The sequence below is a fragment of the Callionymus lyra genome, chromosome 4, assembly GCF_982586985.1.
Source record: "Callionymus lyra chromosome 4, fCalLyr1.hap1.1, whole genome shotgun sequence".
In the NCBI taxonomy this organism is placed as follows: domain Eukaryota; kingdom Metazoa; phylum Chordata; class Actinopteri; order Syngnathiformes; family Callionymidae; genus Callionymus; species Callionymus lyra.
In genome coordinates, this window is record NC_141821.1 from 23,692,254 (window position 1) to 23,720,236 (window position 27,983).

The 27,983-nt window shown below is 42.1% G+C and overlaps 1 protein-coding gene across 1 annotated transcript in view; it reads left to right on the forward strand.

The window, feature by feature from the left end:
* The window catches only part of LOC148082143 (cadherin-6-like), a 62,109-nt gene that overhangs the window by 4,477 nt on the left and 29,649 nt on the right, over positions 1–27,983 (forward strand). The window contains exon 2 of the mRNA XM_087789260.1: positions 21,162–21,484. Coding sequence (XP_087645386.1) covers positions 21,254–21,484 — 231 coding nt within the window. The 5' untranslated portion in view covers positions 21,162–21,253. The remainder of the gene's footprint in view (positions 1–21,161; positions 21,485–27,983) is intronic.

The following is a 27,983-nucleotide window of genomic DNA, read 5'->3' on the forward strand; positions in this document are numbered from 1 at the left end:
TCAAGTGTGACATTTGGGTTCTTGTCTTCTGGGTTTCCAGAGTAAAAAGGCTTGAAATGTTGAATAACACAGTTTTTCAACACACTCCTCACTCGTTGACTGAGATCCTCTCTCCAACGAGATGATCTCGACAAGGGGACACACAAAGCCAGGAGGACACAAATCAGGACGATGCATCTTCACCCACCTGACGTCGGCGTCTGCAGCCAGGCGCGATTTTGAGAATCGTAGAAAAGACGCCCACGAACACCGGAGCTCGGGTCCGTCAAGCCGGCACGTCTCATTCGTCTCACCATCTGCCTTGGGATGATGGTAGAGGGTAAATGACAAATCTAGTATCATCCAGACACACAAGCCTCCGCCACACTCGTAAGGCATCTGTGTGGAGGCCGCCACTGTAGGACTTTCTAGACTTGCAGGTGAAATCGATTTCCTGACCCTGCAAGCGTGAGGTTTGGCTTTGAGATTGGATATGGAATTAAGTCTCAATTTCCACCGTGTGTGTGCATGTGTGTGTGAGATGGATTGTGTTTTTTGTGAGAGTGTGTGTCAGTGTGTGCATGTGTGTGTGTTAGGGAGAGATCGTGTTTGGCGACAGTGTCTGTGTGTGTGAGTTTTTTGTGAAAGGGAGTGTGTGTCTCTGTGTGTGTGGGGGGGGGGAGAGTGTGTGTGCGTGTAAGGCAGGGAAACAATCATCACCTAATCGTGCAGATCACTATCAAAATCCAATCAGCAGGCCGCCTGCGGGCGGATCTGGATCAAACTTAATGGTAATCACTTTTGCTGTTAGGATTATTGGAGGTGAAGATTTCCTCGGCTCGTCTCAGCCTGTACAATGTGTCCACCGCTGGCTTGTCATATTGTGTGACGGCAGGATGGAGTTGTGTTGGACTTTCTCTGAATGGGATGTTTTTTGTTTTTTTTTAGGTCAGTTCAACAAGTGACCTTCACACATCTTGATTCTCCCCAGAAAGGGTGAAAGTTATTTATGTGTGTTAAAGTGTGTTCAGTCATGATGAAAGAGCTGAGCCGAAAGACAAACTCTAAACGTCATAAGCAGCTTTAATGACAAGGGACCAGAGTTCTGTGATAAAAATCCTGGACTTGGTGTCCTGCAAGCTATGTTGTGTAGGCCAGATAGATTCCATCGTTTTTAAACTGTTCAAATTGGTCCGTGATTATTGGTTCATATCTCAATGATCGATAATCTCATAGGTTGTCTTATAAGTTGTCTAGTCAGTGGCCGGAATTTTAAACGAGCCCTGTGCTCTATGTCTGGTTCAACTGATTTGATAACCTTCAGTTAACTGTGTTGGTTGTGTGTCGCTCAGCTTATCAGAAGGTCTTCATAGAAAATAACCTAGAAGGTTAGACTTCTCTTGTTTTTATTTAAGCAACGTGCAAGAGTGACCTTACCTAAGGCAAGTGAAACAAAGCACATTGTCGGAATCTCATGAGAGCTCATGTTAATGCAAAGTTTAATATGAAACATTAAATGTTAATCAAGTGATTATTTGACACGTCTGCTAAATCTTGATGATGGATTACAGTAAAAAATTCTCGTTTCCCCACGCGACACAGTCCGGGTCAATATGGTCAAGAGCATGGTTGATGCATTATTTACAGAATAAAAGATTATTCGCAGTCTATGATTTACTTCATCAAGAATGCAACAACACACCTACTGAGTCTCACTTCACTAATGATGACAGCTTAATTTTTACAACACCAGGTCTAGACTATTCATCAGCTCGTTTGGGTAATTTCTATTCATGTTCTCCAGCGGTCCTTCAAAAAAACAAAACAGCATTTAATTAACAGCTGATGAAATGACAATGGGCAGACTTTTTGTTTATTTTGAACTAGTGCTGGTCTTGTCAGAGCCGGATCTACACACACCACAAAAGCTGTCGTGTCAATGACGTTGAACATGAATTCATGTAATACCTAATAATATAATAATAATATAATTATACACGTCCTTATATTAGGAATTGAATATGTAAGTCAAAGGTCAACAGAGGTGAGAATGTCAGGTGATCTCTTCAAACTATAGCAGCTACCCCAACCAATAAGCTCACAAAAAAATATGACAATGGCAGTTGAATCCATGATGGTGTCACTTCATCGGAAGTGCAAGAGAAAAGTCAGTACTCCACATTCGTGGAGCTTTTATGTTGTTTAGAGGTCAGTAGGTGGCGCCATCAGTTTATAAAAATGATGCAACGTTTCATTAGAAGGAAAATAGTGCAGAGACTGCCATCTAGTGGACTCTGAAAATAATGACACTGCTTCATGAAGCTTCATGAGACCATCACTACTCTACATATGGCTCCACATCGGACCGCTGGCTCTTCCTTCCTCTCTTCTCAGAGTGCCGTGGTTGCAAAATCCAGAGGCTTAGCAGGGGCAGCGGTAAGTGGACTGAGGATGGCTAAACTCTGTCTGGGGTAAGACAGCTCAACATGACAGCCAGTTAATAGGAGAAGCAGAGATGAGCGGGTGGAGGAAAGCAGCTGGGCGTCGGCCTGTCAGTCCCACTCTCAGACTTCTCAGAGGATCGGTCTGGCAAGTGGAGGCTTCAAGTTGACCAGCGATGACGCCACGGTAATGGCAGATCAGAGGGTATGGATGGCGGATGGGAGGCATCACTTTGTGACTAGAGTACAATAGACAACAGGAGGTGGTAGAAGACAATTTGAAAGAGTTAAGGCGATAACGATGCTTTCTCTCAGTGAGTACCGCAAAGCACCTACAATTGCTTCTTCTAAGCTAGCCAAGGATATATCACTGAAGTCTCTGTCCATCAGAAGACCTATTAGCTTGCTTAGTTATTTTTAGACATTGTGGAATTTTCCCTTACTGCATACATCGCCATACAATGTGGCCTTCAATTATAGTAAGTAAGTAAGTAAGTAATATTTATTTATATAGCGCTTTTCGAGACCAGGGTCACAAAGCCAAAACAATACTCAAAAAAGTACATACTTTAAAGATCAAGATAATACTGAGAACAACACAGGAGTTCGAGAAATTCAAGGAAAAGCCTGAACAAATAGAAACGTCTTAAGGTGTTTCTTAAAGGAGTTATTTAACTATGTTTACATGTTTACACTTGTAGGTGGTATAAAAACAACGTCTTGGTAATGCATTGAAGCTGCTGGTCCCTCATATAATCTTTAAACTTTAATCACTACAACAATGTATCATGAAACTGTCACCACCACATAAATACGTCATACGATTGAGCAACTGCTATAGCGACTCATGGTTTGTTTTAATTCGTCAAAAAAAAACAGAGTCTACAGAATGTTTAGTGATGCGCAATCCATCAAAAGAGTGGCAACACAAAATGTCCATTGCAACAAGTAGGGTCAGGTCATGTGAGACTACGGTGACAACGAACCTATATATCACTCCGGAGAAACAAGAAAAGGGGCCAGTGGGGGCGACATAATAACTTTGAAGAGCAAGCGATGCGACGATCATGCCTGGCTTCCTCGGCGCAGGGAGAGCTGTCAGTTTACGGCAATGCTGAGACGCAGCTTGCTACATTAACCCTGCGGACACCGCTGACAGCCTTTGATAGATTGTCCACACGAGAGGTGACAGTCGGAGGCGGTCCGCCGGCAAGAGTGTGCATATGTTGGCGTGATTCTTAGCGCTTCAATTTTTCTTGGCAGCGCTGAGAGAAGAGCGATACGGTGCGGCTAACAGCCTGTGGGAGTAATGATCCAGGTTATTGCAGATGACGTGTAACACTTCAACCCAGCGGGCATTGTCGCCTCATAGCCAGCACGGAGACCAACATCTCCCCCCCAAACCTGTAACCTTCAGACGAGCGCCTCCTTCCGTGCACAATGGTCTACTGTATATAGCATGAATGATATCTGCTGCTATTGTGGCGTTTCAGCCTTTTCCCGTCGCGCCTTTGTGGGGCTTCTCTTATCATATTTTTTTGTGTGCAGGTACAATGAGGGAGCCGCTGTAAATGAACGTCGGCAGAGGGCCTGTTTAGTGTGTGTGTGTGTGTGTGTGAACCTCCTAATCTCAAAATATTAGGAGGTTCATTGTGAGGAAAAGAAAAATCTGCACAGCAACTACCTGCTCCATCAAAGCCTTTTCACATATTCCTCAGGGAGGACAAAATACAAGCGAAATGACAGCCGGCTGAATAATACCAGCGGAAACTCATAGAACCTGCTCCCCTTTGGAGAAAAAGGTCATTCTCGGAGACCCCCTACAGCTGAACACTGGGCTTTGACATGAATAACTGACAAGCAGATGTGTACGAGGTCTCTGAGGCCTCCAATTACTGTTTGACGTTTGCCATCAGTCAGAGGAAAGTAGGGCAGGACCTGACAGAGGACCCTCAAGATGCCAGGGCCAGGAGTCCGCTGAGTGCCGGCAGCTTGCGGCACTCCAGCTACGCCAATAGTAGCCTATTATTTCCTGGATACAAAGACGGGTTTGGAAGGACATCCGGGAGTTTCTTTGAAATGGAAAGTTGCATTAAGCATTCCATTTGTGTTAATTAGTCGGTGGTTTCATTAGCGCTCCAAGAGCTGTTTGTGGGCTCGAAGCGGCACTCCAAGCAATAATTTTTGAAAACCTCCCCCAGCTCCGCGGTGAAAGTGGATATAGCCTACGAGAGCATCGCGTCCAGCCCTCGTCCCAGGAGAGACGTCAGTCACTCAACTTCCTTCACTGCCAGATTCAATTAATCATCGCTTTAATTCAATGGGCCAGTCGGGGTTGCGCAGCTGTAAGCCCTTTAAGTGGGTTTTAAGAGCCGGGCGGGATGGTTCTTCATGTGGAGCAGGGATTTGGAGGTCAGAGGTCAGAGGGGCAGGTGGAAGACGAGCTTGATGACGGTTAAACATTTAAGGAGTCAACATCGAGAGTCCAGGAAAGGAGACTCACTGTTCATTATTCTTGTTTTCACATAATGTACATCTGATACAATATTTTCTTCTGTTTTTTTTTTTTTTTTCATATTCAGCAGGTGAGTATACATGTTGTATCTTTTTAATGAGTCATTAATCCTTCATCTTTGATCACTGAAGTAGGTAAGATTCTTTCAGATCCTCCAATTCCACCTGCGTTTTTCTCAGCATCGACACTCTTTTGCAGCCTCCTCTGTCCGCAAATGCGTGTAAATTGACAGATTATGTTTCCGTACATTCCTCTGCGTCCACACTGACCTGCCACACAGGAGATCACGCATGAGGAGAAAGTGCCAGGAGAAGGTTGAGGTGTGCATCTCCTTGCTTTCATAAATAATGGCGATCGGCGAGGCATCTGTCAGCCCCGTTCAGGTAGAAGCCGGAGCCGCCGGGTCGGAGCCGCTTAGTTTCTCACGCATCAAAAAACCTGCTGCTCCTGCGGCCTGTTTACAGAACACCCCGCCGCAGACACCCGCTCTCACCTACACGCTTCATCCTGTCGTTGATTTATCGGGTCTTGCACCCACTCTCCTCCTCACAGACAGACGGATGTAGACGTTAGGCCGGCACCGAGCGGACAAGTGAGAGGGAGGACGGACCGCTGAGCACATATATGAGGGCCACGCGTGTGGAGGAGGAGGAGCTGCTAAGTCGATTGATGGTGATTTTGTTTTCAGCATCTGCTTCTCTGATCAGATGTGAGTGGATATCAGCTTCTACCTGATGATGAACCATTGACCTGACTAGAAGTGTTCATGGTCCATTTTAGTGTTGATCTAGACGTAGATTTTATAATCTTAACAAAGAAAAAGTAAATCATTGAAACGGGTCAACATAAAATATGAAATCAAGTCACTCAACCTAAAATAAATCAAAATCAGGAGTAAGGTAAAAAACATTTCTGTCAAAGAGGCGAAAAGTCGAGGCAGTTACATAAGCACAGCTCCGTAATAGACGTATAACAGGAACAAATAACTCCTTCCAAATATTCCCGACGAGTGATCGCAGCGGCACAGGTGAACACGCGAAGGTAAACACGGACACTTGTTGACTCTCTGGTGCTTGTGGAGAGGGGTTTTACCTCATAAAGCAGCGTCATGATTCTAAATCAGGCGAGTTAGGAGAGTAATGAAGGTGTAAATCAGCTTCTTCCCTCGTCTTCTCATCTCGCCTACTCCAGCCCCTCCAGCCGCCGACAGAGTACCCTTAATAGAGCCAGAAAACATTCTCTGCGCCCGCTCAGCCGAGTCCTTTATTTAGCTGCAGTCTGGAGACGAGCGGTGGGGGGCTGATGAATGAGGGGTCTTTAATTCCATGCCGGGGAGGCGAGACTGTTGGCCAGGACTGTTTCATAAGAAGGTCTTTGTTTCTGCGTCTCTTATAGAGCTGCTGCACAAAAAAAAGCTTTTTCTTTTCCCCAAAGAAGAGCGACGTGGAGGAATGATGAAGATGCTAATTGTGCTTCACACCAACAACACAATATGTTATAGTTCAGCTCATGTGTACCACCAGTGAACAACACTTCGGAGCCACGTTTGACCAAACTTGACTTCTCAACGCTGAGCGTCTGTCATAGTCTAATACAAGTTACGCCTTTTCGTAAGAATGGCGTAGCATAATGCAGCTAATTGGGTGAGAAAGGGTGCAGTCACACAAAACCGGAAAATAAATAGTAGTTTCAAAGATGGATTAACCAACAAAAATGTGCAACACAGGAAATAGGACTTATTAGTGGCACTAAATTAATAGTATAATACAAAATACAATACAAAAACCTCCCCCATAATAACAGACACAAAAAATAGATGCAGGTGCGCACCACTAACCTAGTGTTTCTAGACAACTTGGCTAGATGGGTGTAGATGTAGACCCATGGGTGTCTGCACTAGTCTGCGTCTTTGTACAAAAATAAAACAAGCTAGACAAAAACTAAAATGATGTTACTGAAAAAAAAAAAGTAGAACAATATGCAAGCCAAGGAAACACTTTAACCGAATTCCCTGAAAACCAGAAACACTGCTAAACAAACCAAACAACAGAGATCAGACACACCAGCCAGAGAGAGAGAGAGAGAGAGAGAGAGAGAGAGAGAGAGAGATTCTTTATACGGGCCGCTCAGGTTTGAACTAGACAGACAATGACAAAGAAAAAAAATCCAACATGGAATGTCACTGACAACTAGACGGTAGGCTGCAGCGAAGTCAGAATCATGGATTCAAATCTGAGAGATTCATATCTGACCTCATTGAGGCAGATTGAATCCATCCACGGTACACAGACTCACTCACCATGTGAACCTTTTTTTAAGGCTGGCACAACAACAAACCCAAACCTAAATAGTTATTGAAAAACTCTTATCTGTTCTCACCGGATCAAAGGACCGTCTATGAATTTCGTTCATGGGATCATCAAAGCTGACTGGAAGAGTCACTTAAGGCACACAATTGTGCTCCACAGGAAGAAGTCACGGATGATTGAATCCAACAAATAAAAGTGTGTCTTCAATAAAAGTGAGTCAGTGATGAAACAAGAAGTAAGTGAGTCACAAAAATCAACAAAGTAAGTAATGATTTTCCAAATCACTTTGCATGCTCTGAGCTAGTTCTCTCCAGTCGTCAAAGTTAAAATTAGTTTTGTTAAAATTGGCCAAAAGAGAGCGCCGTGACGAAGTGTGAATGTTACATTTCCATCTTCGGCAGGAATCGATTGCAGACGGACAACAATATCCAGATTCACCTTTGGGATAATGGGCAGCGTTGCCCCTTTAATGCCACCGACGAAGAAGGGTTCACGAATGTATGAGGCTCAGAGAGAAACAAGACCTGAAACAGGTTTATTTATAACCATTACTTGAACGCAGTCAGATAAGTCGGCTGGACTCGTGACGCGACTTGAATCAATCGGCTGGTCTTTAAAGTCAGACAGCGGCGGCGTGTTGATGCAGTATTGATTGTTTTTTCTGTAATAACAGCATGTCTGGTGGAAGGGAGGGGAGCCTAATAGATAACACTTTTGACTGCCTGGCTATGAACCGGAACACTACGATCAGCCATCAGGCTATGAAATTGGAAACAGAAACTGGGTCAAATGATAACGTTTCTGAGCCGCTGCCCCGGTCAAATGGCCCACCCAGAGAGGCAGAACTTGTCTATTGAACAAACGATGATACACTATGTATATCTAAAACCGTCGGTCGTAACATTATGACCCCCTACGTTGTCACATACACATTTATTCCCGCCTATGCTGGAATGGTCAGCTGGGGAGTAAATATTGTTTTTTGTTTAATCTCCCTGCAGATTATTCACAAATATCAAGCTGGCTTCACATCCTGTTCCTTTAAACAAGTTTGTAAACCGTTTTATAGTCATTGGAAGTTATATTATTAAAGGGGGCTGTATTTGTTGGTTGGTTGGCTTCTGCAAATATTTCTGTTTGTCTTCTTTTTGGTTATTCCAGAGAGAAGTTGCGACTTTTACATTTAACAAACTCCACACACAACTGTAGTAAAAAAAAACTGCATCATCTTTACTTCTCTATTTGCACCATTTCCCCACAAATCATTAATTATATAAATGTGCTTTGAGCTAAAGAAAATTACTTTTTATTTGTTAAAATTCATCTAAGATTAAATATAATTTTCTACATTATTATGTTTTATTTAACATTTAATTGTACAACAAGTCTGATCATTATAATACATTAAACCAGAAATGCTTCCTGATCTCATTAACCTTATAAACCAGACCACAGTTTATAAAGTTCTATGTTTAAAAATACTTTTCATTATGATCTTGTTGGAAGTCTATTAGCAAAATAATGAAAATGTTTACAAATGAAGGTTTGGGCAATTCAGGGGAGAGTACTAAAAAATAAATAACAACTTTAATGACCAGATTTACCGTAATACTCAGACAAAAACAGTCTTCGTGCCCCGCTGAGTTCAGCTAGCCATCCACAAAAGCCACTTTCCTGCTCGACCGCACAAGGAGCTAAACATTAGCATAGAGGCCTCAGTTCGCTCATGTTGTGCCATCAAGCACACCACCGGGCCCCCGTTGTCTCACCCTCCGGCGTGACCCCGTCCCTCCCTTTCTGTCTTACATCGCATTTACTGGAATGATGTCAATCTTCCCAAGTAGAGTAGAGTCCAATTGAAGCCTCGGATTACGTAAAATTTAGCATCTACGCTCGGAGAGGTTCATAAACCAGAGGTCAAAACTGTCAGATTTAAAGTCGCTGTCGAAGGAAAAGTTTAACTCTCGAGTCTTTGAAAGAAAGTTAATTGAAATTAAATCGAGAACAACAAACGTAAAGTAAAGTAAAGTGGCATAGCTACAAGAAATTAAAGGGGAAATATACGTAAGAAATAACAACAAAAGTATCCAGTTGAAAGAGAAAATGTAAAGTACGTCTTAAATTATATAAAAACAAATTCGAATGGTAAATTATGAAAAAAGGCATGAAAGCACTCCAAAAATGTTTGATAGAAAATAAACTCGAAAAAAGGGATATGAAAGCTGATGAGAATATATATGATGACTGTAATATTATTTTTATTTTTTTTTAAATATTAATTCATATTTATCATATATATATATATATTTGTATTCCAAATTAAGGAAGTAAAAAGAGTTAGCTGAAAATGATTAATCATGAATTAAACTCGATGAAAATAAATGTTCATAATGTTAAATCGTGGTTTAAATCTAAGTGCAGTGTATAATTTAGAGACTGAAGGTAGAAGAAGTGAGTTTGCTCATTTTTGGCGACGGCAGCGACACATTTAGGAGCTGGAGCCAGAAATCTACTTCAGATCTGGTCCTGGTCTCGGGTGCGGACTTCATCAGGCAGTCAGAAGGAGGACTCAAAGACAGTCCTGAAACTGGGCCATTGTGGCGATAGCGGCCAACGTGAGACTGAGTGATGTGAGCCCGGCTGAACCTGGAATGAGTTGGAAATAGAGGCTCTCGTGGCCCAGATTGTTTGATTTATTTGCGTTATTTGCTTTGCGTTCTGCACTCAGGCGAGCTAATGTGTTTGCAGTGGAGCTTTAGGGGCAAGAGGTAGGCACTGCCCTGCAGCCCAGCTGAGCTCATTTATTTGAATTTTACTTTGCTACTTTTTTAAGTGGACAAACAGTTCCTTGAGGTCAGAGGATGGGGAAGGGATGGTTGCAAGGACGACAACACTTATTCAGACCAATCCTGCATCTGTGACGTTACAAGAACAGAGAACATTCACCAAAGTTAATAAGGCCACGAGTCATTTCAACACAAACAGCACATAATGACATGTACAGAGAGCATGACAATTACGTGCTTAAAGGAAATACATCAAGAATCTAGTATATTTTACAAAACAAAATATTAGAATGTATGATAATCAGAAGATTTGGTTGCTAGCATATTAGTAGCTAACGTGTCAAGAGACGAAGATATTTAGAAGCTTAAATGTCTAGAGGCTGACCTGTCAAAATATCAGTATATTTAGAAGCTTACAAATAGAACTGCTTACATGTCAAGTTGATATCATACTTAGAAGCTCAAATGCCAATAGACTATCATATTTGGTACACATACACCATCAGCAACCGAAAACCACATCTGGGGTTCTGCATTTATTACGATGGAGCGCGACTTGGGGCAGTGTTAGCTTGGCCAAAGATTGATACCTATTGACACATTTGAAAGTTGTTTCTCACACTTCAGTTCCATCTGATGGAGGGGAAATATTTATTTTACTGTCGGCTGAGGTTTTCTGGGGATGAGGATTTTACCACAGGAAATATCATCATATCGGTTGGATGGGATTAAATGGTCATCTTTATCAATATCATAAAGTGGATTTGAAACAGAAACTACTTTACCTTGGGATCTTTCCAGCTCCTGTTTTTTTGTGGCCCCTTCACTGATTATTAAACGTAGCCATTAGCAAAATATTGATTTGTCTGCAATAGTTGTTGCTAACTCCGGTCTGATGTCATTGTATAAAAAAAAAGCGCAGCGCACAATACTTCACATATGTGATGAAACAGTTTGGACCTTGAGCAGACATGAGTACCCACACACTTTAGTACATCATGATCTATACTGGACCTTTTGTGCGCAACACAATGTCACAGCTCTGTCGTAACAGTTACCTCCCTGAAGATTGTACTTCAAAAGCATAGTTGAGATAAGGAGTATGTAATTTCTGTTAAACGTAAATGTTAAATGGTTCTTACTTGTGTATTATTTTCTGTGCTCGTTCACCACTAAAAGCCTTTGACACCAAGTCACCTATTCTCATACACAATCACACACTGATAGGAGTAGGCCGTGATGCAGCGTGCCAATCCACCATCAGGAGAAATCTGGGTTAAGTGGCTTGCTCACACAACGACTCAATATCTGTATTGTAAACCACAGCATTGTCCATTACAGAACCTTTCATGCTTGAAGCAACCCTCACCCATTCCACCCTGCCTACACTCTTTTCATAGAATTACTATCATAGTGAAGAGCTAACAGATGGAGAAGCTATTATTCTTTTAACAGCCTAACATATTCATTTCTAGAGCTTACAAATATACAGGCTAAACTATTCAAATATTGAGAGGCTAACATATACACAGGCTAACATTAATATATTGAGAGACTAACATATACACAGGCTAACATATTAAAATATTGAGAAGCTAACATATACACAGACTAACATATTAAAATATTGAGAAGCTAACATATACACAGACTAACATAAAATAAAATATTGAGAGGCTAACATATACACATGCTAAAATATTAAAATATTGAGAAGCTAACATATACACAGACAAACATATTAAAATATTAAGAAGCTAACATATACACTGACTAACATATACAAAATATTGAGAACCCTACATAAACACAGGCTAATATGTTAACATTTTGAGAAGCTAACATATACACAGGCTAACATTAATATATTGAGAGGCTAACATATACACAGGCTAACATAAAGAAAAGTATTAAGAAGCTAACATATACACAGGCTAACATATTAAAATATTGAGAAGCTAATATATACACGGACTAACATATAAAAAATATTGAGAAACTAACATATACACAGGCTAACATTAATATATTGAGAAGCTAACATATACACAGGCTAACATATTAACGTATTAAAACGCTAACATACACATGGTAAACAGTTTGAAAAGCAAAACATGTTAACCAATAGAAAAGCACATGCAGGTGATAAAGGTTAAATTTAACTTCACACAACTCCCCACAATGGTCTCTATCAGCAGGTGACATGGGGGGCCACACTCCGCCGTTGCTGGCACACTAAGGACCTCCTGTGTGGATTGTAACATGACAACCATACTTGTGGCACCAGACCTGCCTTCTCTGCCTTCCCCCACTGCTCCCTCATCCTCACCTCCATCTCACCTGCCTCCCTCACCTCCGAGGCTGACATTCTCCTCTCTCACTATTAATTGCACCCACAGGGCTTCTGCTGGGTTCAGGCTCTTCCTTCGCGACAGAGGGTGCTTCAGGGTGTCGCTAACATTCCTCGTTGAGGCGAGATTTCTTTCTTACATCCTTCTCTTCAGCTCCTCTTATTGTTCTGACTGATTTTCATCCATGTTTAAACACCTCTGCTGCTGGGGTTGATGAAGCAAAGTCTACCAGAGTGGAGAGGATCTTATAACTGGAAGAACTTACTTCACTGAACATTTTCTATTCAATTTTTTGTTTTGACTTCTTTATTTCCCAATGACATTTTTGGTTGTTTTGTTTTTCTTTTGAGTTTGTATCATCTTAACATTAGCTCACCATACAATCATTGTCACGTGATTTGTAACGTAGCTATAACAACTTTCACTACACCTGGTATATATATTGTCCACTATGAATACAAAACAAGTCGTCTGACAACAATAACGAATTTCCCTGTAACACTTTGCATGCGATGTTTCCAGTTATCACTTAAATTTGCATTCTATTTTGACTAGTGATTGTTGCCCATCCAAACAAAAACCACCAAAAGAAAAATCTCCGAAAGTGAAAGATAGAAAATAAAATCAACATTAGGGCAGAAAGGTAAGATAACAAACGTGAGTAGAAGAATAACATCTTAGACATGAGCAAGTTGACAAAACTCTTAGAGCAACATAACTAAAATAAGTCACAGAACGTAAATATGAAGGAAAGAAAAAAGTTAAAGCCATCATAAGAAAAAGTGCTAAAAGTGCAACTAAGGTATTGATTTAAGTGTCGCTTAAATTTATCTTGGACTTCTATTGTACGCATCAGCATGAATTTGTTTACACAAAACTCCCTTTAATTACAATATACTTTTTTTTTTTTTGAAAGCTTAAGCCCTGCCCACTATAAATGCTTAGTTTTACTGGAGATGAAATCTTGTTTACCATAACGACACCCACCCTGCTAAGATTGGTCAAGCATCGAGACTAGACGTTGCACATCATAAATCCTTGAAGTCTCCATCTCCAAGGGACTCGTTGTACAAACAAAGTGGGAGTGAAGCCCATCATGACATCATAATGGACTCCGCCCTTGTAACCTCTCGTTCGCCGAGATTTCAGACGGGGGTGGGAGAACTTTTATAAAGTAATAACTTCAAAACGTAGCCACGATGAGGGACTTACTGCATCTTGGAGAGGAAGACTTCAAAAACTTAATTTTTGATTGTGTGAAAAGACAATGAAACCTCTTTTAAGTTTTCTATGGCCAGTTCCAAGTCCATGAGTCCGACAGCAGCAACCCATATAAAACAGTGTGTTGATCGTGAGGTTTTGAACGTGTAGTGTCCACTGGTGACATAAGACTCTTAGATAGTGGATCAGAAAGTTGGTTAACCACATGGAGAGACAATCAGAGAGTAAGCCAGGTTTAACCTCCTCTCCACATATGAAGCACTCACAAAGTAAAAGTCCCTCCTGCTTTCAGAAATACTTCTATCATTCATATCTCAGAATTGCAGAAAATAAGTTTTAGAATAAAGAGCCGAGCAGGCGCTGTGCGACCAGCACCAGGCGAGCACTCCGGAGGCCATTAGCTGCAGAGATCCAATACCTATCGATGAATGCATTTGTGCCCCACTCAGTGTCGCTGTCTTTATCTTGGCGCCCATTTACCAGCTAATTGTTCCAGTGTAAAGCATCCTAGAGGGCGCTCTCACCAACACCGGCGGACGCATTAATCTTGCTTATCCAGCCGCCCCGCAACGCTGCCGCGACTTTGCTCCATCTAACAGGCAATTTGAGGCAATTTATTTTTCTCACCTTTTCATCAAATGTTTTTGATGTAATTAAATGTCACATGATTGGAGGCGAGGAGGGTGGACGGAAATTAAGGTGTGTTGGGTTGTAAACAGCAGCTCCTGACTGTGGGAATATAATTACGCTGTCATGTTCTATTACACACCTTCATTACGACCATGCAGCGCCGCTGACGCTGCTTCACCAGACTTGTGGCTGGATTTGAGGTCAAGTTGTCTGGGGAGGAAAAACATTTGTTCCGTCTAGAATTTCTAAATAAGATAAGGGCTACTGAAGCTTTAATACAGTGTACTATCTTTTTAAGCTTGGCAGGTGGCGCCCTTGGTTTAAAAATAGTTTGAGTCTTCGATAGGATAGTTGTAGCTCAAATAAAGCAAAGAGTGACATCTATTGGCCTTTAAAATAAGAACACATGAGTCTTAATCCCTATAATAAACGTCTTGAGAATACACTTTAAGACCCTTTATTGGTTTATAGATCTTGATGTTTTCCGGCCTAGCATTGAGGGGGCCATACCTCAGACGTTAGGTTACTTTTGACTGGAAGGTTATTGGTTCAATCCCAGCTTTAGATCCAGTTGTATCAAATTCTGAACAGGTCAACATTATTAACAATTTGCAGTGTATATCTTGTAAGTATTGTTCGTAAACAAATAGAAACTACACTCTAAATTCATGCTTTCATGTTGTTTTTATCCGATCGCACTGACAAGAATATCAGGTTCAGTCTCATTGAAATATGATTTACATTTTTTAAATGAAGGCGTGGAAAGGGATGGGTCGGATAGGTAAACATCTGTGCTCAAAAAATCCAGGTCGCATGCCCCATTTTCTGGGTCCTTGGACGGCTGTTGACTGTTTTTGACAATCAAGCCACTGACTCGGACATGGCGTCTTCTGAGCGTGACAAATGTGGCTGGCGTGTGTCCTGCGGGAGCGTCTGATCTTAATACTGACTTCATGAGTCAATCTATTAGAGGAAGCTGGCGTCCCAGCACAGGGGGGACCTGAGGAAGGGAGCCTCATGAGTCGACCCAGGGGAGCGACTGATATTTTCATTGGTGCTGAGGCCTACAGCTAATCGATAGCACGAGAGTCCCACATGCTCCTCTGCAGTTTCAGTTAAGTCAATTCACAAAGTTGTGTCAGCAGGGAGTTGAAGGGGGGGAAGACAGGGGGTTTCAGTGGATATGAAGGAATCTCTACTCTAGTGTGATTAAAAGGCCCGACAGGCTGTCTTACTCTCACCTGCTTCCATCAGCGACGTCGCCCCGCCTTCTCATCCCCGCTGAGCCGACAGAGGACATATTCAAAGTGACCGCTGTCCTGCAAAAACTAGCAAAAAATGCATATCAGGCTTTGCAAGCAAAGTAGGCACGAGGGGAGGGATGAAGCTGCGGGGGGGGGGGGTTCCGGGGACACAGGACTTCTTGTTATTCCCTAAGCATAAAAAGTGCACGTCCGCCTCTAACAGACAGGTAAGAGTAATGGATGGACCGTCTCCCGGCGTGACTGCTGATGCTGCTCGTACAGGTTGTTTCTCTCTCCTCACCTTGTGTTCACACAGTGACTCTCTTATTTGCCATGTTTTTTTTTTAAATCTATCTGACCTCCACTTTTTCATCTGGTGTTGCTTTAACCCACTCACAACCTTGAGAACCAATAAGAGGTTCAGAATAACTCTTGCTAGAAGGCTATTCCTGTGTGTCTTTACCTTTTTTTACTCAAATCACATATTCTTTCCTATGATTATCTTTTGAGAAATAAAAAAAAAAAAAGATTTTGGTTGACTCACATAAGCTTAGAACAATTTCACTAGAAACATGTTGAACTCACACCTTCAGTTTACAAACTGTACTCTGGTTTATGAAGTTTGCTCCACATCACTAACTATGCTTTTGCTTACAAAAAATGCTTCAGTTATAAGCTATTTTTAGAAATTAAGAACTATTCCTTGGGGCAAACTCAAAATGTCGAATTAATATAAGAACAGTGCTGATGATAATCTTCCATCGGTCCATTAGTGTGGACATTGTTGTGTTGGTACATGGAATTTTGCATAATTTAATATTTGTTTCCATCTGCTTCACTCACTGGTGGAGCTCCTCCTGGAACTCACGCCACCTAGAGGGGGTTTCCTATGCAGTAAGGTGTATAGTAGAGAACTGTGACATTATCAGGGTAAAGTTTGGCAAAATCCTCTAGTTGATGAGAAATATTGAACAATTATTTGGGAATTTGAAGTTAAGAGGATGATGGGTACCTTTTGTACCTCTGAGTTCCCGAGATCATATGTAGCCAGATGTAAGATGTAAGATATTCTTACCGTTCCACAAATAGAACTAGAAGTTCTGGGTTCTAGAGATCTTGTCGTCCTCGAGCGAGCATTTGAACTCTTGACTGATGCTGCTGTTGCCATGGCAGCCATGAATTGAATTTCCACATTAGTGGTAAACGCTGCACAGACCTTTAGCTTTCTCTTGTCTAAGTCAATTTACTACACTTTGTGTTTCTGCTCATGCGACGCTTTGACTCGGAAAATAGACTCAACCGATTCAAATGATCGGTTAGGGGTCTGAAACCCATGGCACTGCTGCCATTGAGGCTTTACAGAGAATGAACTAGAGCTGAAGGATATTTAAAGATTTGTCTTCACACAAAGGAATTTGAGATTATCAAGCAGTAATAACCGATGATTGAGATGAGCTGGACATGGATAAAGACATGGTTTGACTGGAGGACAATGATCACAAAAGTCAACAATGATCTTGTAACATTTAGTAAGTGGACTGAGCCCCTTCACCTCTGAACAGATATCGTATTTGGAATGAGTAGGGCTGGGTGGCGAAATTTAGTTCTTTTGAGGAACCGGCAGAAATGCCTCAGTAGTATCGAGTATCGAAACATGTTTCGTCTTTCTGTGCCAAGTTTCGATAATCAGTTAATCACGTGATCAAGACTTGATAATGCTGCCGGCGATTGGCTGTCATGTTTTTATCACTAGGATGGAACCGACATTAGCACTGTAACAAGATGGTCTGCACACCATCACCATGATTTAAAGATCTCCTTGATGTGTGTATCCTTGTTACTCCGGGCCGGATAAAATGTGAAGTGTGCGTTGCAACATATGCAAAGAGGTACTCATTGCTTAGACTGGCGACAAAAGTAATTTGTTGAAGCACCTTTAAAACGCATAGAATCGATGTAGAAGCAGAGAGTCCGCCCGGGAACGTTACAGCTGGAGCTAGAGCAGCCTTATTAAAAGTCTCCATTTCTGACCTCTGCTTCTTTGCAGTGTACCAATTACTGCGCTATGTATGGATATCAACAGGTAAATGTACTTAATGTTAATGCAGCGCCATATGGACATCGCATTGCTGGTTAAAAAGGGATAACTGTGACGCCAACTTAAGATATTGTAGCTCTATTTTATATCTTTATTCACAAAAGCCTCTGACCCTAATGTCAGAGGTCAGTGTCAGCCAGTGTGAATCCAGTGTGATGCTATCAAACTTAGCGACCAGGTATCTCTGTGTGCAAGCAGAGCTACTTATTTTTTCCACTGCTGTTGACACCATCAGGTCAGGAACAGGCTTGTCTATGTCCCAATAAATAAGACATGTTTATCTTTCTAAAGTAAACATGAGTGAATATTAGACTGTTTTGTTTGCATATGTTCTGCACTAGATTGTTTTGTTCTGTAAGCTTGAGGTGGACATTGAATTGATCTTATTTAATTGGTATAAAAGCGTCGTTCAGGAACCAATATTAAAGTAAAGGCGTCGAAAATATTCAGCCCTGGGTATGAACCACCTCAATGCGGACACCAAAACAAGAGTCAGGGTAAGGGAGACACTGTGGTTTTTCGACAACATATTTACAAACAGAAATCCAAGGCTGATAATTAAACATCCTGACGCTCTCAGAAAAAATCTCTATACTAAGCTCGTACATGCAAATCTCTTGTCAACTGTTGTAAGACGAACCGTCAATTTGGTTTGCTGGAGTCTGGGGCTTCACGATGTTGAAAACATCTAATTTTGAAAGGTCATCGTCTCTTTGTGTGTCTGTCAGTTGAGTGGAGGATTTTTTTTATTTTTTAAAGTCTATGATTTTTTTTAACTTCTGTCTGTTGTTGTACTTCACAATTCATTGTGACCTCAACTGACTAAGTCTTTCATGCTGCTACGAACAATCAATACTTCTCTGAGCTGCTCGTCTGATGACTGTTTTCTGATGTTCTTTGTTCGACGCTCCATTTTTCAACAGGGAATGACAAGTTTGCCAAAGAGAAACGACTTCACAGAGCAGAGGGCAACACGACCAAGATGGTCCTTAATTGACCCAACACCATTTTGTGGTTACTGATGCTCAAATCGCTTTTATGGGCCTTCAGAGCCAATAGTCAGAAAACGTGTTTGATGTCACTCATGTCAGCGCTCGTGAGATAGAAGTGATTTGGGAACGAACGACACAATTCTCTTTGCATCACACACATTAAAGAATGTGGGAATTTGTAGGACAAACAAATTCAACCCCCAACATAGAGTGGCGTCTGACAATAACTGATAAACGTGCGTACAGACAATATATGCAACATGCAGGGTTATCGTACACTGACCTGCTGCCCCCTGGTAGATCTGAATGTTCACTGCTATTTTACTCTTCTTGTTTGCAGCTGCAAACCGAAGAAATTGGTTTTTGGTTTACCCTCATCTTCTTTTGCTCTATTTCCCTCCCAGCACACAGGCGAGTCAGATTACTCAATTCTTATCCAGAGACTTCGCTAGCATGCCCAACGAGACACTACTTTAGGGGCAGGTCCACCCTTCCTGCCCCCCCCCCCATCCCCTTCCTTCTGAGAACTGTGTAGAAGTAATGGTCCCCAATGGAACTCCACTTCTCCTCCTACTAGACTACCGCTGTCGAACACTGGCGGGCAGAATATCACCGGACTGGAATAATCAGAAGAAAAGCAGAACAAATTGCCTTTTTTTTTTCCCTCCTTCTTGCCCCTCCTCCTCCTACACCTATTTCCCGAGCTGCCCCCATTTTATCCGTTAGCTTTTCAAGGATGAAGGATGGATAGAATAAAATAGGGACAGGGAGGGAGACCGATCGAGAGAGAGACTCCGCGGCCATTACATTGGGTATCTTACATGGATCTTAACGTAATGGGTCTCTGACGCTATTCTGTAAGGTGTTCCCGGGAAGATGCAGGGCCGAGATAAAGCGTGCCGCAGAGGATCCAGCATGAGTTGAATATCACGCTAAATGCAGATAAATCCACTTGTACGTCGACATGTTAAGCTGTGATCTGCATCGTCCAGGCCTCCCTCAGGATGCATGAGTGGCAGGCAGCGTGTGCTCTGAAGTCATAGAGCTGCAGGGGTGGTCTGGTGAGTCTCAGGGCGACAGTCAAGATTCAGATTCAGATCGCTCAATGGGTTAGATCAAAGTGTTTTTGAAAGAAGTAAGGTCGATGTTCTGCCGCAGAAGAAATATTTTACATTTTGTTTTGAATTTCTGACACTTTCCAGTTTCATCTTTGCTGAACACCATCATTGATGTCTGGTTACTATGAAGCTGGAATTATTTGCAGATTTCTAGAAGCACTAAAAGTATTAATAATAGCAATTTTCTCTCTAAGTTAAAAACGTTTTCAAGAAGATTGCTGCTGCTTTTATTTGAATAATTAAATTAATAAATTAAATGTGATATATAGTGAGTTTATTTTTATAATGGATTGCTTGTCTTTCATCTTTGCTGATTCCTCAATATTCCTAAATACTATTGAGGTAAAAGTACATCTATCCAGTATTGATGGTCTGCTGAAGCTTCATGAAGCAGTGTCATGTTGTTTAGAGGTCAGTAGGTGGCGCCATCAGTTTTAAAAAGATGTGATGTTTCAGTAGAACAAAGGAAAATAGTGCAGGGAGCGCCATCTACTGGCTCTGAAAATAATGACACTGCTTCATGAAACTTCATCAGCACATCATTACTATCCAGTATTAAATGAATAATAGTGTAATTAATTATATAGATATATTTTAGACAGGGGTGTAAAAGGGGGAGAGGGATGATAAATGGAGATAAGAGAGGAGAGTGTAGAGTGGTTCTGGATCCAGCATGAGCTCCAGGAGTGGAGGCACAGAGACAGAGAAAGCTAGAAATTAATTTAATTTGTACCTTGAATATGTATTTAATTTATAGAATAACTCAATGGTAAAAAATATGTATTATTCAAATCATTTTTTCTGAGATTTTTTTCATTATTTAACAACTACTAACGACTTAAATGTAATTACAATTTTGAGTCATAGAAAAGTGAATCTACATATTTCTTCAGATATGAATTTGACCATGTTTCTTTCACATATAATGCTTCACTGAAACACCAGAATAAACCCATGGTGACTTCAACTCAATCTTGATCTGAAATACAGCTGCAGGAACAGGAAGTGATGCAGGTTGTATGAAGCTAATCCTCAACTGCAATGCTGAACAATTGTGTCTGCTCTCGGAGCTAAAGATCGATTCAGCGCTCACACAAAAGACCTGAGCGAGTCATTAAATTGAGTCAATTTTGCGTGCGAGAAATCCGTGATGTGGTCAGCCTGTCCACATCAGGGAGCCCACATAAGCCCTTGGTGGACAATGGGCACCAGAGGAACATATTTTGTGTTGCAGCGCCACCTGTTGGGACAATGTCGGCTGACTTGGAAAAATAGCCGTTGGCACAAATGGCTCCGAATGAAGTCTCGAGATGTTTACCTTCACTCACTCACTCAAGTTTGCTTTTCAAGCAAACAAATGATCGTAATTTTATTTCATGCTTCTCCAAATTCCACCTCTGCTCCTGGATAAGCTGAAGTTCCTCAGTCTTCAAAAGAAAATGTCCATGTGTTGATGCTTTGCTTCTGTTTTCTCCAGGTTTGGTCCCAGTGTGAGACCCAGATGAGCTCTCACAGCATGAGGATTTGCCCGAGACTCTGACCAAAGACCGCCAGACACTACGATAAGACATGGAGAGGAGAAAAGTCTGCCTGCTGATGGCACTGTGTGTCATAGTTCAGCTCAGCTCGCCAGTGTCAGGGCTCAGAACCCTGAAAAGGACTACAGGGGGACGCAGGGCGGGTCTGACGGGGCAGGACGCCAACAAAGTGCCGTTGAGAAGATCCAAACGAGGCTGGATGTGGAACCAGTTCTTCCTTTTGGAGGAGTACACAGGGACGGACATGCAGTACGTGGGGAAGGTAAGGAAATGTCATTGAACCCTACTGACTAACCTTCATTTGATTCAAAATATAAAAGCGGCTAACTTGTAACGACCATGGGAGAGTATTCTGTGTGGGTTTGAGGAGGCTTCTTTCTCCAGATGGAGCACTTCAAGTGTATTTGGGCTTTGTTTACGAGTGAGGGAAGATTTTCGGTAGAGTGCTTTGCTTGCGACTAAGTAGTTGTTGGCTCAATCTTAGCAATGGATAAGATCGTTTGATTCTAAATAAGAAACTTAACCCTGATGTTTTCATCTATATTTAATTGTTTTGTTGTTTAAGCGTCTTGTGACCCTGGTCTGTGAAAGACGCTTTACAAATAAAAAAAATACTTATTTACTTACTCAAACATTGCAGGAACCAAGGTCTTGTGCATTTGGATCAGATTGCTTTGCTCTTGGTGATTGTGAGATAGCGGTTAAGAGAATAAACGTAACATATGTCAGGGTAGTAAGTTCAAGGTTGTTTTTAACTTTAAGTATAGGAAGGATATTTTTACTCCTTAGCTATTGGCTACAATAGTGCTAGCTGAAGTCATGTGAACTAAAGATAAAAATGGCAACCGTGTGAATCTACAACAAAATAAAAAAAAGAAAGTGTTCAAGTTCATTGGTTTGTTTTGGATGGTTTTCCTGTGTGTGAACAGTTTGGACTCTTCATCGGGGTCCCCCCCGCCACCCCTCACAGCTGCCTCTCTCTAGAACCATGAAGCTCACGGACATGAGCGTAACATCAACCCAGACGAAGTGTTTTGATCTACTTCAGTTCTGCTGCTTGATCTAAGTACTAGTTTCCCATTCTCTCTGTTGTTCTCTCCTTCTCTAGTGCTGTTGTAATGCTATTAGTCCAGGTCTGAAAGTCGACCCTCTCTCTATGTTACAGAATCTCATTTAGCTGAATGACTCCATCCTCTTTGGTCACGCTGGCGGAATGCAAAGCACCCGAATCCATTCAGGCCGCTCACAAAACCGCCCTTTCTTTACCCTTAGCTGTTTGCCCTGACCGTCCTGCAGACGGTCCACATCCTCCTCAATAACAGTAGGTCGGAACTGTAGAGCAATATCTGGACTTCCGCTCTCTTCATTTGGCTTAAATATATCTAAGTCGGAATATATACATACAGCAAGATTCTCCCATCTTATTGTCATATTTCCAACACTGTTCCAACCAAAGTAAAACAAGAGGTAGAATATTGTTGATTGCAGAATTGCGTCGCAACACAAAAATGCTTCTTAAATAAACCCGACTATGGGGATCGAACGGGCAATCTCTTGCTAAACGTTTAGAGCCCTACCCATGAAGCTATGCAGACTTGTGACACAAACTTGAGGTGAGGGACATGTTGAAGACCGAGATGTGGAATTACTGCGAACACAATGGTCTTCGATGCCACCGGTTTGCCCGTTCCTAGAACTACAGAGAATAGTACAATATTTCCACTACTTTAGATTCATGTTCATGCTATGGAAACATTTTTAATATATATTTATATAATATTACGATAAATTGTGCAAAACTCTGCACATACCTGTACAGATAGTCAAGGAAAGCATATCTAAAACCCAGGGGAATGTCAGGAGATGCCTGAGACTTGCCAATGATTGCCAATGATTGCCAATGATTGCCACATACTGCCACTATGGCCGCACTACCTGCCACTGGGAGGATATCGTAGTATATCAAATTGTATTTTGCCGGAAAGCGGCGACGCACATCCTGTGGCCTAGCTCGCCCTCCTCTGGCCCACATTAATCATGGCGAGGACATGAAGCTGAGTGCCGCCCCGGAATCACGCACGGAGAATTATGGCTCTTATCTGATCGCAATTACTGTTTGTTAATTGTTAGATAAAGTGGGAGAGATGAATTAGACCCCGGTGGAGAATTAATGGCTTTAGAGTCGGAACACATGGTTGGAGAGGAAGCATCTGCGGCGTTCAGGTGGAGGAGGTGTTCACGCAGAGGAAATATGAGGAGCTGAAAAGGAAAGTGCTTTTGTTGTGGCAGGTGAATTCAGGGGAGCTAGTCACTTTTGTTCGCTACCAGGAACAGTGAATTGTAAATAACACAATGGCGGGTTGTTACGAACATCAGAGTGTCTCTCCACAAGATGACGACAATCAAACACAAAAAAAACTGCTTCTCTCCGTCAGCGGCAGAATACATTTGGATTTTATTGTGTGGAGTATGTTCAGCTGCAGGCTCCACTTGATGCTGCAATCTTTTGACTCATTGTTGGGCTTAGCCAAGACAACTGCAGTCGAAGGATTCTTCGATAAACGTGTCATGAAAATGAAGCTTCAGAGTCTCGTGTCAGACTGAAACAGGTTACACAATGTCACCAGGCAGGGAAAGTAGCACAATTACATGAATGTCTGTACTTCTTCAGAAAATACAGGATGATCTATTGCAGTTAAAATGTCAAATCTGCCAAAAATCAATTATCTATTCATAATGGTTGCCATCTCTCCCAACTGTTCTTGGTTAAAAGCTCTAAACTCTGCACTTAATACATTCTACTGGAAGAATAAAGCACCACGCATAAGACAAAAACTAGTGATGTGCTGATGAAGCTACATGAAACAGTGTCATGTTATTTAGGGGTCAGAAGGTGGCGCCATCAGTTTAAAAATGTATCTGATGTTTCATTAGAACAGTTGTTCAAAAACAGTTGTGCACCATCTAGTGGACTCTGAAAATAATGACACTGCTTCATTAATCAATCATTTTCTGACATTTTCACCCCACCAAGTGTGCGTCCCAACTTGTGGGAGGGGGTTCAGTGAGTATAATAGACGGGCCCCCAATTCCACAGAGATCCTTGGACGACCCATTAAAAGGTTGCTGTCCCCAATTGTCCGCGGTGATGGGTAGGGATGTGGCTCAGACAAATCAAATAGACTGGGGGCTGATCTGAAAGGGCCGTACCCCCACCCACCTCTCTCAGCCTGGGCAGTCAACAAAACCAAAACTGTGCAGATGAACATTTGGGACGACCAGGTCTGACATAAGGTATTTCTGCCCGGAAAACCTGTGACCTGGGCACCTCACTCACTGTGAGACCTGATGCTTGGTCCGGCTGTTCCCGGATTCCAGGGGCGGCTCTCGACCCGGCTGCTCTTCCTATGGTCCTCTGTGGTGGACAGGGTGGGGGCCTGGCGTTCTTCTGGCCACGGGCTCTTCTAGATACTCTGTACTCTTGCTGGCTGACCTTGCCCCCTCATGGTGCCCGTCAGTGGTTTCTCCCCTATTTTATAATCTATCCTATCTGACCCAGTAACTAAATGATCCAAAGTCTGACTTCTTCAGTATTGACCACCACCTCTCCCATCTTCTTGCTGCTCCTAGCCCCTGTGCGTCGCTGGGGTCTGCCTGCATTTGCGTCTGATTTCAGGGTAAATGTGCTTTATCTGCGGCATTTGCTGGGGCCTACGCCCCTGTCTACTGCAATGCTGGGTCTGGTTCGTTTGGCTTCGTTTAGGGTGGCATAGCTTCTCAGTGTCACTGGGTCTCGGGAGATGGTGGCACGCTGGGCCCCTGGGGGTACCCTCCTGCAGGTGGCTACAGATGGCACTTCCTGGTCCGTGTGCTCTTTCATACATACACCCCTGCACGCAGACACACACAGGGATAAACTGGAGCCTGGTCCTTTCATGGTTTCCGACTTAAAAGAGGCAGTTTTCCCGTAGCATTATCGCATGCAGGGAACCAGAGCTGCACCTGTAAATCTTTGTATATTAATACAAGGTATTCTCACCTAAACCCTGAAGACTGTGCAGCTCTGGCTCTATCAGGTCCAATAATAAATGTATCACAACGACATTGTGTCAGTCAGAAGGTCATTGTTGTGTGAATGACAATCATGGCAAGAGACCTAAAGATGACAAGTTAAGCTCCAGCCTGTCTGTCTGCAGTCCGACAGTTCATGTTCTCCAATAGTGTGTGCCATAGGAGCCTTACAGCCGAGGAGAAAGATCTGCAATTGTAATTAAACAACATTTTAACTGTTTTTGGCATTGACAAATACAATGGCTAAAACAAAAAACAAAACATTCTTAAAGGTAAAGGCAAAATAATATGATATTATCGTATTTTAATAGTCTTAAATAAAAGATAACATTTTTTAAACAGTTATTTAATTAATGAATGAGTTTATTAAATAAATCAGCAAAATGGAAGTCTGAAAAAATTCAAATTAAGACCAAAGTTGTTTAAAATAAACGTATGAACAAGTAAATATAAGTTAAAATAAGTAAAATAGAAAAAATGCCCCACCAAAAATTGGTAAGATAGTGTACACTGGGTGAAAAACCCATAGTAAAATAAAGATTAAAAACAAGAAAGAGAAAGTAAAGCAAGACAAAACAAGAGAAGCACTGTGTTATTGTTTTTAAACAATAGTTAAAATGTAAACTGTAAAACAAAATGTCAAGTAAATTCATAAGTTGAAAATTAATGAATGAAAACATAGTCGTGGTGAATTCGCTTTAAAAAAAAAAAAGATACAAATAGTTTTAGAAATCGTCTGAGCAGTCTTGCTGGAGGAAACAGAGACGCTCATTAGCAGGCAAGCGGGGGGTGTTGCCCGGGGGAGGGGGTTTGTTTATTTCATTATATCCTACTTTTGCAAAGGGCACGCGTCCAGAGAGGAGGCTTAATGGCCACCGAGTGTTTGTGCTCCGCAATCATATCTCATAAAGTATTTACCGCCCTGACAGACACGGCGGTTCGTGGACCCTAGGGGAGGACTCCACATATAAACTCACTGGAGCCTCCAGCAGGCCGAGGCGACGCTCGGCTGGACGGACAGAAAGGGAAGGAGTTGTGTTGCACTGAAACAAGCACATGCAGCGACTCATTGTGTGAGTCTATCTCTGGTCCTCCTCGTGGTCCAGGTCCTGAGCCCAGACCAGAAGTCAGATTAATAGTCCTATACAGGCACAGATGGATCGTTGAGGTGCAGAGATTTCCTCCTCCCTCCTGATCTGCACCTGCTCGCTCTGGCAAAGGAGTTTACAATATGGGGCCAGGATTGAGTGCATAATCGCCACAAAGACCCCCCCCCCTCCTCCCACACCCCCACCCAAACCGGCCCAAACATTTAGATTCAAGAAATTTGAGTAAATAAAAGTAGTCCGTTTCTGAATAAAGAGTTATTTACCTCAAATAAGTCAAAGATAAAGACTGTGACAAAAGGGGAAAACAAGGTTAAAATAGCTATTATTGAACAAAAACATAAATAAAATACCATACCAAACATAAGGGAGAAGCAATAATTACAAAATGAGAAGTTGTGGTGACAAATGAATCTATACGATCTACTTTTCATACAAAGTTCTGACAGTTCTACGCTCTTTAGCAGCCGTCTTAGTTTGGAGACAAATGCTGACACAGCTCAATTTAATCTGGTCCACATCAGAGAAGGTTCATGGAGCTGCATTCAAGTGCACAAATATCTGCAGTTTCCACGTCAGAAAACATTTCCGCAGCTATTTTGGGTCGTAGTCTGAGGCAGCCATCTGGTCACGAGGAGGCGGCCAGTCCCCGGCGGGCCTTAGAGGGGAACTGGCCCGTCGCCCCGAGCCGCTCCACGTGGACCGGTGGTCCACTGCAGGAGGAGGACTCTCATGTGACGGCCGTTCAAACTAACAAACACTCATCGGCTTTTGTTCGACTGATCATGTGATGAACTGACGACACTGTTTACTTTATTCATTCAATAATTAACTCTTCGCAGTGGAATGAGTTGAGTAGAGTCATAAAATTGTCTATTTTTAATTTCATTATTCATGCGACGTCTGAATTCTAACAGTTCTTAAAAGTAACAATTAAATGTTATTATTTGTTTTTACTTTTAACTTACTGTTTAAAAAATAACAGTTAAGAACAATTAAATTCTTAAATAGTAAAAAGTGTAATTTTTTTGATAAAATATCAACCACTTGAATAATTAGCTATTGCAGTGAAGAAATATCTAAATGTTCTTGTTGAAAAATTAAAAACACTTGAGGTCAGACTGAAAATATAGTCAAGATCTCTTGTCGGCTGCTGGTGACAGCAATAAGACCAATCAGACGTAAGAGAGTTGCTGATAAATAAATTTACTCTTGAAACACTGAGTCTATGACAGACCTCCACACTTACGTGTAGTTTTGTTGGTCTCCACCAGGTGGGCGACACCATCCATGGTGAAGTTAATAAATGCAAAGAAGAAATCTCAGCCATTCACCCATAAGCCACCCACCCAACGATCTGTCCATCCACCAATCCACTCAATCATTCATCCACTCATTCATCCACTAATCCATACTCCCACCAACCCATCCATCCATCCATTGCATTGAGGCAGTCGTCGGTCTGGGCAGCGCTGCGGTGGCATTTGGCTACAGTCCCCGGAGGGGCCAACAGAGTACTAGATCGGATTCCTGACGGACCCCAGATGTGCCCGAGGCCTCCGACTCCTTCTCTCAGCTCATTCT